Here is a 16,777-nt window from a genome sequence, read left to right as displayed (position 1 = left end):
GTCTTCTCAGTCCACTCTATGTCCCTTCAGTCCACTCTATGTCCTCCCAGTCCACTCCCTGTCTTCACAGTCCACTCCCTGTCTTCTCAGTCCACCCCCTGTCTTCTCAGTCCACTCAATGTCCTCTTAGTTTACTCCCTGTCCTCTCAGTCCACTCTATGTCCTCTCAGTCCTCTGTATGTCCTCTTAGTCCACTCTATGTCCTCTGAGTCCACTCAATGTGCTCTAAATCCACTCTGTATGCTCTCAGTCCACTCTATGTCCTCTCAGTCCACTCTATGTGCTCTTAGTCCACTCTATGTGCTCTGGGCCCACTCTCTCTCTCCTCTCAGTCATATCTGGTTCTTCTCTGTCCGCTCACAGTCCCACCAGTTCACTCTCTGAATTGTCACTCTACTCTATGTCCTCTCAGTCCACTCAATGTCCTGTCAGGCCACTCTTTCTTCTCCGTCCACTCTCTCTCTCTCATCTTAGTCCAATGTGGTTCCTCTCAGTCCACTCTCTGTCTCTGAGTCCATTTTCTGCCCACTGAGTCCCCTCTCTGAGCTTGGACTCCTCTCTCTGTCCTCTCAGTCCACTCTATGTGCACTCAATCCACTCTCTGTCCTCTCTGCTTCCTCTCAGTTCACTCACAGTCAAACCAGTACTCTCTCTGTACTCATATTCCCCTGTCTGAATTCTTAGTCCACTTTATGTCCTCTCAGTCCACGCAGTGTTCTTTCAGTCCATTCTCTGTCCTCTCAGTCCACTGTATGTGCTCTCAGTGTATTTCCTTTCCTGTCATTGGGGATTATATGATCTGGTTTTGCAACAATTTGCATATCTGTCATACTCATACATATTTTTTGGGATTGCATTTATTCGGGGTTCGAACCCGGGTAATAATTTGTTTGTTGTACAGTTCTTTGCCGTACGGGTATCTTGAGCTGTAAGCATAGTGTCATTGCGACTCTGGTGTTCTGTCTGTAAACTACGTCCACGATTTAATACAGTTACAACTTATTACCTTTTGAAATACATGATGGCAGCTTTTCTCTCATCGCTATCGCTAAGGAGTGTAGTGTTGGCTCCCATGCATACATGCTTAATTTGATTTACGTAGTAGCCTTGCGCGCGTCCGCCATGACAGTTCGCCTTGGCAACAGTTTATTGGATTATACCTTGAAATGTAATATAAAATAAACTATTATATTATTACCGTGTGTATATATATTATATTCAATATGACAAAAGGCATGTATGAAAATGGCAACGATTTAAAATAGGTCTAGGAGCATAAAGAACTAAAGTGCAAGTGAACATGAATAATATGTTGTGCTAAATGCTTTTATTTGTACTTAGTTTGTGTACAGTTACCGATTTCCCTACTAGTATTTAAGTGCATCTGTTTGCATAAATTAGCGCTGAAGTAGTTCTCTTCGTACTCTGCATATACACCTTGCATATACGAATCTGTTACAGGTTAGTTAGGGTTACTAAACACACGATTTATTGTATTTTCAGTTAAAATACGGGAATACAGAAGATAAAAAAGATAAATACCTAGTTTAGTTTTTGTGGGCGAAAGTGACAGTTTTAATGACAACTTAAGTTCTCTACAGGCGTTATTATAGGTCATACTTTGCATTTCTAAGGTGAGCGAGTAGCTCAGTTGGTACTGGGTCTTTCCCATGGGTGAAAGGTAGTTTGAGCATGATACCCACCACGTTTCATTCTAGTGCCGAGATCAAAAAAGGATGGAGTTCTACCACAGTCTAGTATATAGTCACGAAGCTTGAGGTGATTAGAGTACTAGGAACAATAGACTTTGCCGGTACTATTTCGCATTGTCTGTGATGAGGCGATAGTAGCGATCCTAGTGGTTAGCAACTATCTATGGATGCATATTCCCTATGTATTGAGCTTCGTGACTATATATACTAGACTGTGGTTCTACCTCCAAGCCCCTGAAGCACCTTTACCTTTTTAATTTGTTGTGTACTTTGGGATTCATTATTCTTAGTTTATAAACTAACGATGGATATATTTGGTATTCACACCTGTGGAGTAACGGTTAGCGCGTCTGGCCGCGAAACCAGGTGGCCCGGGTTCGATTCTCGGTCGGGACAATTTACCTGGTTGAGGTTTTCTCCGGGGTTTTCCCTCAACCCAATATGAGCAAATGCTGGGTAACTTTTGGTGCTGGACCCCGGACTCATTTCACCAGCATTATCACCTCCATCTCATTCAGAATAACCTAAGATGTTGATAAAGCGTCGTAAAATAACCTACTAATATATATATATATATATATATATATATATATATATATATATATATATATGGCCTTTTTCCCGCAGCATAGTTGAATGGCTACTAATATTCACTTTTTTCATTTCTTAGCTGAAGTTATGACGGAGAAAGAGACATCAGCGGTCTCCAGCAAGGAGGATGATCCAGAAAATGAAAATGGTAGTGATATTAATGTCCTTCAGTGCATGTACTGTACTTGTGTCCATATGCTGCACACCCCTGTAAGCTTGATCTGCTGTCACTATACTAATTGCATTCGTTATAGGACAAAAGTCGAAGTATGTAGTATCTATAATAAGAATATGAATTGCAACCATTGCAAGAGATTTTGCTGTGCAGATAAATGAAGGTACAGTAGTTGCTAAAATGTAATTTGTTTCATGGTAACATAAAGATGCCATATAGGTCAATTTAGTTCTCATAGCCTATACAGAATTTGGACTGTTTATATCGATTACCTATCTTTCAAATCATTATGCTTACAAACTTAGGGTAAAAGCCATTTTCGTAAAATTGCCGTTAGTTGCGATCTATGTTTTCCAAAAATGGTAGGAGATTTTAATCCCAAATGTTGATTCAGAATGTTTTAAAATCGTCTGTCAGCAAACTTCCTTTCTTTGGTAAAGCATGTGCATTAAATTCTATGTAGATGTAAATTACTGACATTTTATTTTCAAATTCCGAATTTGAATAATTGTGTTGTTTTAGTGCCGTATTAAAAGTTCGACAAGAGATTTTAGGGTTTCTGGTGAAGGAAACATCTTTTAACGTTGTAATTATCACGAACAAACATTGGCCCCTCAATCTGGCCTGTCTGTCAAAACTCTAATTGTGACTTATAGTTAAGAGACTTAGGAATTCATCCCTGCCAGATCTTGTGGCATTGTGATGGAAAAAACTTAGAATAGATTTTTACCAGAAGTAGGTCTATTTTGATATTGTAAGAGTTGTCAGCTATTTTTTTTCTTAAGGTAAGGTAAATAGGATTCGACAAAACTGACAGAAAAAAACTAGCATTATTTTACAACTACGTGATATGATTATTTACAACATAAAGTACGGATTTCAGATTTTACAAATAAAAAAGTGGGACACTTTACAAAAGTTTTAAACTACGATATAATTAAGCCTACTTACCCTTTAAAGAGCACTTCCTGATGCACAGCAAAGATGTTCCTTCACCTGAGTCCGAGAACTGTGAACTGTATTCAGCAGATTCATGAATATTTGTTAAAATCTTACGATTTTCGAAGAGGAAGTCATAGCAATCCATACAGTTAGCCTATAGCCATTGCAATAATGTTTTACTGTTATAAGTCAGTGTCCATAAAATTTCGCTCTTTTATTCAAACCTGCACTCACAAAAGAAAGAACAGTTTCTTAAGAATTTCAAGTGATGTGCCCTCTTCTTCAAAATACTGAATCATTTCCTGGCAGCACTCAAAGGAGACAATTTACATTCCAGTTTCATTTCTTTGTTATTGTTGTATCTTCATCATTTTATTGAATGTTTGTAGTTACTGTTATTAAATAAATAATTCCATAGTGTGTAGATAAACTATGAATAGTTTGATAGGAAAAATAATGTTTATGAATCTATTGAAGAGAATTTCTGTTTATATGTTTATAGAAGCATATCGAATTTATGCAGCAATTGCATATGCAGTGATCCTGATCGTGATTGGGTTACCATTGTGGTGGAAGACAACTGAGGTATATCGTGTGCCGTTGCCCTACTCGCGAATCGGAGCCCTTGACAGTCTAGATGTGGTGCTGGCGATGAACATCAGCATCTCAACTCTGGATGCCGCTCGAGGAGAGAAGTTGACAGTAGACCTAAAGCACATCTTCAAAATCTCAAGTATGGGACGATTTGTTGTATGACTTTATCCGTAACTTGCTGAAATCGTTATATTCTTTACAGCATGAACTGTAATTAAAATGGAATTTAATTCTTAGTTTTGTGTGTACATGTAGTGGAATCTGCAAAAATTTCAGTATAACGTAACTTACAGTTTTACAAAATGAAAGTGCTTCAAAAATAGTAGGCCACTTGAAAAATAATATAGGAAATTATTCCAGTGATCTAAAGATATTATTTTTGGAATGTCAGAGAAAAGAGGAAATGAAAATAAATTGAAATAAATGCAGTTGAAGGGCTGAGAATTGTAAAAGCACTACCTGTCTTTTTTACATTTTACACGACAAGAAAACAAAGCCTGTAAATTTTGTATCTTATTCATTTTTTATACATACTGGCATATATGATATTCTGTCAAAGTGGCATCGTAGAAGTGCTCTAAGTGAAAAACAAGTGCGTGGATCATATTCTAAACCAAGAATATATCAGAAAAAACGCTTAGGCTATCTCAATTTCGACAAAATGACAATAATTCTCAACCCTTCAATTTGGAAAATAGTTGCAATTATGCATATAATAATAATAATAATAATAATAATAATAATAATAATAATAATAATAAATATATATCCAAATTACCCTTTGCTTAACTTGTAAGAAAGTCTTTCTTAGAAGTAAAAACTGTTTCAAAGAAATAAAGAGTGCTGAGGACAACAGGTTTTTCTGTGCGTCTTTGCAATTAAAAATTAGATCTAAACAGAATATGAAACTGTAAATGTAAACGAGTTTTCTTTATCATACATATTACTTTAATCACTTTAAAATCTGAAATTATAAGGCCTTCACACACATTTCAAAACAAAACAAAACACGGCAATTGTTTTTTTTTTTTTTTTTTTTTTTTTTTGCAAAAGAAATGTGATATTTTTTACTGTTTACATCTCGCATGTCTCAAGTTTTGTGGTTCGTGCAGTTTATCAAAAATTGAATCAGTTTCTTCTGTAGCAGAAGGAACCTCCTCAACTACATCTGTTCTTGGGGAACACCACCACCACTAGTACCAGCACTATTATCCTCTACAGTGATCACATTATTCTTCATGAATTTTTGTACTTGAATCTGCTTAATTTGACAGAATTTATAACAAAATTCACGTTGCTAGTCCCAATTTTATGTTCAATTTTTTTGCATGGATGCCTTTCCCCCCACCCCTGTTTGGCTTATACAACGTTAATTGCAGGAATGTAAAATTGGGACTAAAATAACGAAATAGAGATATAAGAACAATTTTGAAACTGTATCATTAGTATAAGGTCCAGGGGCTATGTTTGATTTACTTTAGGTAACATTCTTCGTAATTTTCTCTCTTTCTTCATTATGACGAAATGGTGGAGTAACAGCATTCCTCCTCCTCAAATTGAGTTTCGGCTTACCAGTATGAAAATTCAGATGACGGTTTACATTCATATCTTTTCAGAGTTGTTTGATCTGAACTTCTCTGTGGTTGACCTGGACAAGCAGTACTTGGCCTCCGCTCACAGTCCCGAGGACTTGGAGAAAGCATCTTTCCAGCCCCAGCTGCCAGGACAACTCCTGCTTCTGGAGGTGCCTGGACTGGCTAGGTTCACTCCAAATCACGTGCTTGCAGGAACCAAGAGGACTTTGTACTTCTCATCTGAAACCAGTGAGTCTAACTGTGCAAACAACTTGCAGACAGGTCTTGTTTCTTCCTTCTATTCAGGAGAGATCTTCACTTTCCCCATCCATTACTTGATTCACACACTAGCCCACTAACAGCTCCAGTATGCCGCAAGAAGTTGTGAAATAGCTATTTATATTGAAAATGTTGATTTTAACAACAGCTATGCAGATAAGACACATGTGATAGAATAAGTATTATAGTTTAAGAGTTGTCTTTTTCTCGTTTTAGTAAGAATGCTGACAATTTTTAAAACATATGAAATAGGCGTTAATGATTAAGATAGGCATTTTAGGCTATGGAATTTCATAGTTTTTCATGAAACGAGCATATTTTAAAATTTTTGTATTATACTTTAAAGAACAAAACAGGCCTTTGTCCTAAAATTCCAGGTCTACTCATAACACATTGAGTTCATTTAAAAGACGATCACACATAACATAACTATGTGTATGTTGTGTTTGTAATATAACGAAGCAGCAGTCAGTATTGGAAAGTAGAGACATCATGTACAACGCATGCTGTAGCTGTCAATGGTGAGTCCTCTTTTAAATTGAACTCTCCGTATTCTTATTCAGTATTTGTTATTAAATTTTCTTTCATAACCCATTTAATTGATTATGTTTTTATTAAATATTTCTGGTCAAATTTATACCAGAAACGGAATCAGAGGAACAGGATTTTACCCAAAAATAATCATATTTAGCTACTACGTCTACTAGTTTGTCATTTTAAGTTCGTGAATTTCGAAATGTCAATCCATGTTTATTTTACTTGCTGGAAGACTTCTTGTTCTGTTCGATGTGTGACGTCACAGCCGCTATAAAGCTGAGTGAGGTATTGGAGTTGTGGCTGCTGCAAGAGAAGTCGCTGATGCAGACCGTTGCAGCCATGACAGCTCCTACAGAAGCAGACCAAGACCACACCGGGCGCCGTCGCATGCCAGCAGCAGGGGAGTATGACGTCATGGTGACGGTGGTGAACCCTGAACCCGAGAAACTGCAGCTTGAGTGGGACCTGCCCCAGGCTATACAAGGTGTGTGCGCCCTTGCTTAATTTTGTGCTTCTTAAGCACTGGAACCAAAGTATTGTACCAGAAAGAAAGGAAAATGTGTGTTGGGGTTGTCTTATGGAGCAGGGCTAGGTATGGCTTGCACTGGATATTGTTGATTGACATTTAAGTTTAATGGTAAATATGAATGTACACAAATTGAAATAGTGTCAGTTAAGCTGAGGCAAGTCGAGAAGAGTCAGTGACTTGGTTGTCAAGTGTTTTGCATCGGAAACCAATTAACCGTATTGCAAAGGAAATCCAGCTTGTTGTAATATGCTGGCATAGAAATCATTACTTGCAGATTTTGATGTAAGTAAAATAATAACAACCCAGAAACTTAGAACTGTATGCAGTGAAAAATAATTTAAATTATAATGATCTCAGATGTTTAGGCACTATAGTCCCATCACTCTTATTTCCGGCAGCCAATCACGTTGCAGGTCGGCTACATTTAAACGTGTGCGTCTTGTGATTCGCTCCTGATGACATTATGCATTTCCTAAGGCCCGATAAATACTTAATATAATCGCCCGCCATTTTGGCTCTTTCGTTGATGTTTGCAGAAAGCACACAAGGACGCTATTTGCCGCTAAATTATTTGCTCAATTGCAGTGCATTTGATTTATTATCATAGGAGGTACGACATGATAATGTTTAACGGTGTGGCAAATAGATTTCTCATCTGGTAGCTCGGCAACGAAAGAACAAATATGGCGAACGATACTACCTACCTAGACTTTATAGAGCCTTCACTTCCTAAGGTGTAAGCAAAGAGGAGGAGTCACACCGGGAATAAAAGTGTCGCGACTATAAAAATTAATATTCCAACATGGAAGCCACACTATACTCATCCTGGTGTAAAATAATGTCTCTGGATTTGGAATGGTGCGAACTTTATGTGCAACTGAAAGGTCTCAACTGCTACTAAACATTAGCAAGTGTAATATAATAATAATACATTGGGCTATCTGTCTGTACTTATCTAGTTTGTATTTGGATTAAACATTAGCGTTTTCGGCACTTATTTGCCATTTTCAAATGTATGGAAATTGCCTGTTACATGATCGGAGAATTACACAAAATGAAAATATTAGCAAGTGTGCTTCACTAGATGCAATGTAGCGTTGTGTATATATCACACCCACCCAGGTATATGTGGTGTCAGTTTTAAATTCTGAGCCCTTCATTGTTGTCAGTTTTATACTATTTAAATAAGTGATGGGCTTGCAGACTATGTGGAGCCCCTGCTGCAGCAGCTGTCGCCACTGGCTGGCTACACGGTCAAGTCGCAGTGGCTGTACTTTGTGACGCTGAATGTGCAGCCTAAGCTGGTCACTGACGTCTCCATGTCCGGGCGCCAACACTACGCCCTTGCAGAAGACATCCTTCCCCAGATCATTACGCCCCTTGAGAAGAAGCTGGGTGAGCTGTGCTCCATTTCAGTTTGTTTTTATTATTTGAGAAGTCAGTATTGTCTTCAAACTAAACATTTCCAGTGTCGGCTGCTGTTTTCTACTGCTGCATGGAAGGACAGTGGATTATATATCAGTCCGTTAATAGGTTTTTGTGTACAAACTAGTAATTTTCTGTTCATTATTAAAACCATTTGATTTGCCAAATATCTGGCATATACCACAGTTAATGTGGTTGAAGTCGCATGTTGTAACATCGCAAAGCTAAAGAACTTATCATTGATCATAGTGTAATCACAGTCTACTATATACAGTTACGAAGCTTGAGTTTTGAGGGTGCTAGAAACAATAGACTGTGACGGTACTATTTTGCATTGCCTGTAATGAGGTGATATTAGCGATGCTAATGGTGAGCAACTATCTGATGTTTGCATATTTACTACGTATTGAGCTTCGCGACTGTATATACTAGATTGTGGTGTAATCTTGGAAAATGTTAATGTAATTGTTTGATCACCACAATAAATGCTACATATGTATTTGGTAATACACCGTGTCCCTTTCAGACCTCCCACATTTGAATTAATCATTGCTAACAAAGTATGCGAAATTATGAAATGAGACTGGTATTGAAAGAAAGAGAAGCTTAAAGAATTGTTATTTCATTTGTTTGAAGTAATTCATCTGTCACATTTTGGGCAACAATGGCATAAAACAAAATGGCGAACTCTGCAGCAATGCGCACAAACTTTTTTCTAGTATGCAGAGACGAAATCAATAATTACAGTGGAAAGAAATGACCGGAGAGAATATGGAGGAAATGACCTGATGGGAAAACCATTAAGACATGGTGTGAGAAGTTTCTGGGAAATGGATGTGTGAACAAACAATCCGGATAACCCAAAAGTAAACGTTTAGTGCGGCCTGATGAAGAACAGGATTATCGGTCTTTTTTTTTCCATGAGGAGTCAATAACTGGCCCGGTATACCAAGACATGTGGGATCAGTTCTTGTACTCCAGGTAGCTGATCTGCATCCTCAAGTAATCTTTCAACAAGACGAAGCCCCCCCACACTGGAGCCTGGATGTTCGGAATTCCCTCACAGAAACCTTCCCAGATCGCTGGATTGGACGCGGTGGACCAATTTGGTGGCCACCACGTTCGCCAGACATCACTCCACTGAACTTCTTCCTCTGGGGCTATGTAAAAGACCGTGTGTTTGCGATTCCAGTACAAAATCTTCAAGATATGTTGTTGTTGTTGTTTTCTAATGCCAGGCGTTTGACAATAAAGTCATTTGACCTCTTGCACTCCAATATTTTTCAAAGATATTATCATGACCAGCCACTGAAGCACAGATTTTGAGGTGTTCCGAATCCATTTCTTGGTTTGAGTTGCACAATGGACAGTTAGGTGACTGATATATTCCAATTCTATGCAGGTGTTTGGCCAAACAATCATGGCCTGTTGCCAATCTAAATGCAGCTACAGACGATTTTCGTGGTAAATCGGGAATTAACTGTGGATTTTGATGCATAGAATTCCATTTTTTCCCTTGGGATTGTGTTATCAAATTTTGTTTGTTGAAGTCTAAGTATGTAGATTTAATAAATCTCTTCACAGAGTAGTACGTAGATTTAGTAACAGGTCTGTAAGTAGCAGAGCTGCCCTTCTTTGCTAAAGCATCCGCATTCTCGTTTCCCAGGATTCCACAATGGGATGGTATCCATTGGAATACAATTCTTTTATTGAGTGATATTAATTGAGAGAGCATTTTAGTTAATCTTCAAGATATATGAACCCGTATCCATGACACAATTGCAACAGTATCAATGGATATGAACAGAGCATGGATCGAAATCGAATACAGACTTGATGTTGTTAGTGCTACCAATAGTGTACATGCAGAGATGTATTAGTGTGTGACAATGAAAATTCTTTGAGTTTCTCTTTTTTTAATACCAATCTTATTTCTTAATTCCGCATACTTTGTCAGCAGTGATTAATTAAAATGTGGGAGGTTTGAAAGGGACGCACTGTAAAATATAAATTCCTGAACACACATCTAGTCTTAGTAAAGACATAAGCTTTGTTCCAATGCTGCAGCATCACACGTGTCCCGCAACCCTTGCCTTAACTTCGTGGTCTACGTGCCTCCATGCGATGCAGCGCCCTTACACATCTACCGGCGGCAGGGTGTGCGTGTGCGTGGGGGAGTAGATGCATTCTTGTCGCCTCGCTGGGGCGGCATCGTGATCCACAACCCCTCCAGTGTGGTGTGCAGCAACACGTCCGCTCCTGAGCCCAGACTCTACACACCGGACACGGCGGCCATCATGGGCGTGTTTCTCGCACAGCTTAGGCTGCTCATGGGAATCCCCGAATTGGTAAGGAGTTCCGCTGCACATCATTACAAAAAGTGTGGTACAGTAAGCTGCAGTGTTTGATTGTGTCTTCCTGTGCAGGAGTCCATTTCCAGAGCAGATCAGCTGCCGCTGTTGACCACAAGTCTGCGCCAATGGGAGCTTGACTCACTGCTGAGGGTCAGAACGCTGGAGCAGCTCACCTCGGCCAAGCTCACACTCCAGGTGCGTGCACAAAGTGATTAGCTTAGAGCAGTGCAAAGCAGAGATAACACTTTTGTCATATGAAGAGTATCCATGGAGGATGTTACACCAATAGAAGTATTGCTTTTCTTCATTAGCGGGTGTGGCAGAAAATCGTGTTAGTATGTCATTCCCAAAACGCTTGGTCAATGACTCGGCGAGTTCTAACTGCACCACTTTGTCGCTTTACGATTGGCCCCATCTGTTATGTGACTTTGATAGCACATTATTCTCAGGGTAACATATTTCAAACTTGACTAGACACTTCTCATGTGATTTCAATGATAAAAATGCACTCTTCAACAGAATGTAGAAACTTTATGTGGGTTAGATTTAAAAATTTTAAATACAGGAAGTGTAACTCGATGAACAGCAAGAAGCCAATCCTTTCTTTGTGATGAAAGTAATGGCTGTGACTTCTGTGAGCTGACACCTGATTCCCTCTCCTTATTTCTGCTTGCCTGAAACCAAAGATACAAACAATTAAAAAGTAATAAATCGATTTACATGTACCCTCCAACTGTTTTTCTACATGATAGCATTAGTTTCTGTATTCAGTGCTATAGAACTTGTAGCCAGGTAGTGACCTTGTTTACACTTCTGCATCTTACATCAAACATCTAGACAAATACTTCTTAGAAACGAAAACAGATGGCGTTGTGGTCTATTAGAACTCGGCAACAACTCCTGCATTGTTGGTGCAGCAAGCTGACATGACATGTCTCAGCCTTGCAATATGCTACCACACAAGACTGTTTCAGAGATAATGTTGTGCCTCTGCCATTCATTGTTGCTTGTGGTGAAAGACCCAGGTTTCGTCTTGGAAACAGAAAACAGTCACCTTCTTAGTAATACAGAGTCCTGCAGAATGATCTCCCCGATTTGAGAACAACATGGATCCTATTGGAAATTTTATTTTGCCATCTTACAGAAGAATGCTTGCCATTTTCACATCCCTTTGCTTTGAAGATAATATCGTCTGAATGCTTGCCCTCATGAGCTTATGTGCATCCTTCTTCCTAAAAAGTATGACCTCTTTATTCTAAACCGTAACGGAGAGACCGCTCATACATTTCTGGTGAACAGAAGAAATACTGAAATACTGAAACAATTGTCTTTAGAGACAATTAATATTAGGTACCCTCCACAAAACTGGCTTCATTTATACACCGACGGATCCTTGATCTCCAGAGAACAAGGTTCCGGTGCAGGTGTTACGTGCTGTCTCTTCTCACTTTATAGATCTCTTGGATATGGAACAACAAGTTTTGATGGAGAAATCATTGCAATAAGTGAATGTCTCAGGAATCTTCTATGCCACATCAATAAATTTAGGAATGCAGTTATATTGTCAGACTCCAAAGCAGCTATTCTATCAATTGTCTCTAAACACACACCTTCATCTCAAACAGCAGAAATAACTAAAATGCTCTCTCAATTAATATCACTCAATAAAAGAATTGTATTCCAATGGATACCATCCCATTGTGGAATCCTGGGAAACGAGAATGCGGATGCTTTAGCAAAGAAGGGCAGCACTGCTACTTACAGACCTGTTACTAAATCTATGTATTACTCTGTGAAGAGATTTATTAAATCTACATACTTAGACTTCAACAAACAAAATTTGATAACTCAGTCCCAAGGGAAAAAATGGAACTCTCTGCATCAAAATCCACAGTTAATTCCCGAACTTTATTGTCAAACGCCTGGCATTAGAAAACAACAACAACATTTCTGGTGACTGTTTGCTGACAAAGCCCAACAAGCGAAAATGAACTTAGTCACTACTGAGCACAACATCTCCTGGGACATCTCGCAAGCAGCTTGAAGGTTGAGCCAGTCACGGTCCCGAGTTTCTGAACCACCGTAGCTTTGTAGGGATGGAACTTGAAGTCTAGGTGTAAGATTCGTGTGGCACTCCAAGCAGATACGCCCAATGTCGAGCGTTGTGGAGAAGTGCTAACAGCATGTCTCACGCTGCGATATTCTCGTGAGTCCAAACATTGTGACATCTTCCGGACGACTTCTGTTTGAAAGTTGAATCTTTTGTCTGCAATTTCTTACCCATAACAGTATAGTTTTCTTTCGTGTCGACTTACTATAAAATGGGTACAAAATTGTGCTGTGTTGTAATCACAGAATCACCATTTTTTAAATATACTTCAACAAAATGAACGATGTTCACCTGTCCGCACCGTGATTGTAACTGAAATGGCTTGGCTTGTGTGGCTGAAAGAGATATGCCACTCAAGCACAACTATCAAGAAACCTGTGCGGCGGCCAATTCAAACTGAGGAGGTCATTCTGCATCAGGAAGTAGTGCAGCACTTGTTCTGTTTAGATCTACGCTTGGCTTGTGTAGCCTAATGCAGGATCATGGAATGCTTTCCACCAATAGTACTATTCAGCATGAATGCCTGTTATTGCTGCTTTGCCACATTATTTTAATTGCTTCCCCTTACTTAGAAACAGAATGACAGGACGCAATAACTGCATGTTGCAGTCACTGTCACAGCTGCTCGGGGAGATAAGCAACATCGTGATCAACGATGCCGTGGGGGACTCCATCTACCGAGCCGTGGACAGCATAGAGCAGGCTGCCGACCTGCTGCGAGCTGGCCACTTGAGCCAGGCCTTCAACAAATCGAAGGAGGCGTTCCTGTCGGCCGAGGCAGCCTTCACTGACCCCTCACTTCTGGCTCTGCTCTACTTTCCTGATGATCAAAAGTAAACTGAAACTCTTGTATTCGAATATCAGTTGTGTCTTGTGTGGTGCTGGGCTCGTTGTAAATAGAAAAGGTATAGTTAACATGAGTCAGAAATGAGTAATATCGACTTTGTATTTTCAGTGTCAGATTTAAGGATATTACATGTAAATTTTGGTAAACATTCCCCGCTCCAGATTGTAAACCTGTAACGTCCCAGTTGTATATAACAAAACTTGTTGCAATTACTTTTTACCAAAATCTTCAATAATAATTAGAGCTCGATTCAAAGCTTAGGAACTTGGTGACAGTACTTGTCTCATGACAGCCAAAGTCAGTTCTATACTTGATGTTTATCTGTGCTATGACTTCTCGAATTCAGAAATTGTAAAACATGTCTCATTAAGATTTGAGAGAATTGGTTCATGTTGTCTTAATATTTTGTTGTTTCAAGAATTCTTGTATTATGTATGGGTTCACATGATACAGAGTGAATACTAAATTCCATCTACAAAGACCAGAGCGTAATATATGTAATCAAAACTTGCGTAAATGAGATAGGAACCAGTACTGCATCTTGCAATTTTTCCCAAATGTCTAACATGGGTAATGCTTCTATATGCACGGGTTTAAGCTCACACATGTCCTCATCGAACATCCCGCACTTCCAAATTTGCACTTTTGTCACTCCAAGCATCGCACACACAAGTTTGCTAGGATTTAGTTCAACACCGGACAACTGGTAGGTCGTGCAGCATGCTTTGAGAACTGGTGCCTGCTTGATGTAAACCTCACACGCTTACCTTTACAATGTGAAACAGATATGTATTGTAACATCAGTTTGTACTGGGACACTGCACGGAGAGCTCACAGTACAGTACTTGAAAACAAACCAACTACAGTCATTTTCCTCGCAGTTCTTGTGCTGAAGCCAAGAAATCCGACCATTTCAGGGACAGGTACATGTCGCACACATCACATCGTTGTTATTTACTATGCGCTATGTATCATTACTCCATTTGACCTCTAACATCTTCATAACTAATCATACCGTGATGTTTCTTATCTCGAATTTCATTGCCACATATCATGATCGGTCTTCAAAGATGGCTTCTAGTATTTACACTGTAAATCGTAGGCAGAGTAGTGAAGTCTGATCCTTGTGCATCAGGTTTTACTGCAGAAATACAAAAATAGGAAAAACATGTAAAATTCGATGGATTCGTGTGTGGTAAAGTATGTTTATTATGTACTCATCTTGAATTAACATTTTGCCTTGAGTTCTCTGCCCAATGCATTTGAACAGTTGAATTCTGTTGAGAGTTCCCATACATTGCGAGTTGTTTAACCTTGCAGGTATGCCGTATACATTCCACTGTTTTTGCCTGTGATGATTCCGGTGATCATGTCTCTGAAGAACATCCGTGCCTGGCTGTCCAAGAAAGCACGCTCCAGAAGCAAGATCAAGACTGATTAAGAAGCAAGGTCAGGTGTGTTGGTAGTGGTGAAGGGTAATGTGACTGCAAGAACTTGGGATTGTTTGCAGTTAGAAGTCTGTGTGGTTACAGGGAGAGACACTGTGCAGTATTAAAAATAAATACTTAAGCAAATTAAATTTTTGTCATAAAAAGGATAATATCAGTTTTCCTCTCCATACATGCCATTAAGTCAGTAGATTGCAGTGTACTTGACGCAGTCTATGTGATGTGTAGAATTGAGTATACTTAAACACATTATGAGTCATTTCAAATCACCAACCATTCCAGATGAAGAATTTGAATGTACGTTATTATTTCAAAAGTTTTTTACAATATGTCGAAAGCTTTAGATTACAAAAGACAAGGTGAATTAAATGTTTTGATTACTGTAATATTAAATTAAATTGAAAGTCGAGAGTTGAAGCCATTACAAACATCTTCAAATTAGTGTAATTGTGAAAATATTGAGATTAGGACGCATGTGCGCAGGGGTGTGTGTGTGTGTGCGTGCGTAGGGGTGTGTGTGCGTGCGTGCGTAGGGGTGTGTGTGTGCGTGCGCAGGGGTGTGTGTGTGCGTGCGCAGGGGTGTGTGTGTGTGCGTGCGTAGGGGTGTGTGTGCGTGCGTGCGTAGTGGTGTGTGTGCGTGCGTGCGCAGGGGTGTGTGTGCGTGCGCAGTGGTGTGCGTGCGTAGGGGGTGTGTGTGTGCGCAGGGGAGTGTGTGTGTGTGTGCGTGCGCAGGGGTGTGTGTGTATGCGTGCGTAGGGGTGTGTGTGCGTGCGTGCGTAGGGGGTGTGTGTGTGCGCAGGGGAGTGTGTGTGTGCGTGCGCAGGGGTGTGTGTGTGCGCGTGCGCAGGGGTGTGTGTGTATGCGTGCGTAGGGGTGTGTGTGTGTGCGTGCGCAGGGGTGTGTGTGTGTGTGTGTGCGTGCGTGCGTAGGGGTGTGTGTGTGCGTGCGCAGGGGTGTGTGTGCGTGCGTGCGTAGGGGGTGTGTGTGCGTGCGCAGGGGAGTGTGTGTGTGTGTGCGCGTGCGCAGGGGTGTGCGTGCGTGCGTAGGGGTGTGTGTGCGCGCGCGCAGGGGTGTGCGTGCGTGCGTGCATACGTGTGGTTTTTTTTACGTTCAACACCAAATTCTCACTGGGCCTAAAGAAAATTATTTTACTGAAAACGTTACAAAGAAACATTTTTTTATTGTTTTAATTAAGTACTATGCCCTTAATGTTATATAAAATTAAAGAATATCAACGTATTTTATATATATACCATACAATTTATAACATATTATATCACGTCATGACCATAATTCTAGTTGGCCACTATAATGGACGCACGGCTCCTAAAGGTTAAAATATACAAATGAAATTTCGGAATTATCACCGTAAATTTCACCCTTTATGTGGAATCAACCCAAGTTATTATTCTCCTCTTTCCGTACCTCCTCCTCCTCGTCTTCATTGTATATGAATCCAACCACGTCTAATGCTTGTGTAAACTGCACTTATTGCATACCTGGCGTTTACACTATTCTGTTTTCTTACGAAGAAATTGGGCAACATAATTTCATACAAGAAGAGGGTCTTATGGTATTCTTTACTTGGAGTAACTGTTTTTATGTGTAGTAGTGACTGACGTGGGTTCAAGTTCTGTTAGAGTTGATTATTTGGTTGGAT

General features: G+C 39.8%; 1 protein-coding gene across 1 annotated transcript in view; it reads left to right on the top strand.

Moving 5' to 3' along the window:
- The window catches only part of PIG-S (phosphatidylinositol glycan anchor biosynthesis class S), a 32,988-nt gene extending 16,625 nt beyond the window's left edge, over positions 1 to 16,363 (top strand). The window contains exons 2-12 of the mRNA XM_069827208.1: positions 1,170 to 1,233; positions 2,383 to 2,451; positions 3,923 to 4,153; positions 5,631 to 5,837; positions 6,670 to 6,888; positions 8,137 to 8,328; positions 10,426 to 10,706; positions 10,785 to 10,907; positions 13,432 to 13,655; positions 14,990 to 16,048; positions 16,186 to 16,363. Coding sequence (XP_069683309.1) covers positions 1,224 to 1,233; positions 2,383 to 2,451; positions 3,923 to 4,153; positions 5,631 to 5,837; positions 6,670 to 6,888; positions 8,137 to 8,328; positions 10,426 to 10,706; positions 10,785 to 10,907; positions 13,432 to 13,655; positions 14,990 to 15,110 — 1,677 coding nt within the window. The 5' untranslated portion in view covers positions 1,170 to 1,223 and the 3' untranslated portion in view covers positions 15,111 to 16,048; positions 16,186 to 16,363. The remainder of the gene's footprint in view (positions 1 to 1,169; positions 1,234 to 2,382; positions 2,452 to 3,922; positions 4,154 to 5,630; positions 5,838 to 6,669; positions 6,889 to 8,136; positions 8,329 to 10,425; positions 10,707 to 10,784; positions 10,908 to 13,431; positions 13,656 to 14,989; positions 16,049 to 16,185) is intronic.
- Positions 16,364 to 16,777: the final 414 nt, after the last annotated feature.

This window comes from Periplaneta americana, chromosome 6, assembly GCF_040183065.1.
Source record: "Periplaneta americana isolate PAMFEO1 chromosome 6, P.americana_PAMFEO1_priV1, whole genome shotgun sequence".
In the NCBI taxonomy this organism is placed as follows: domain Eukaryota; kingdom Metazoa; phylum Arthropoda; class Insecta; order Blattodea; family Blattidae; genus Periplaneta; species Periplaneta americana.
This window is presented reverse-complemented; position numbering and strand designations above follow the sequence as displayed.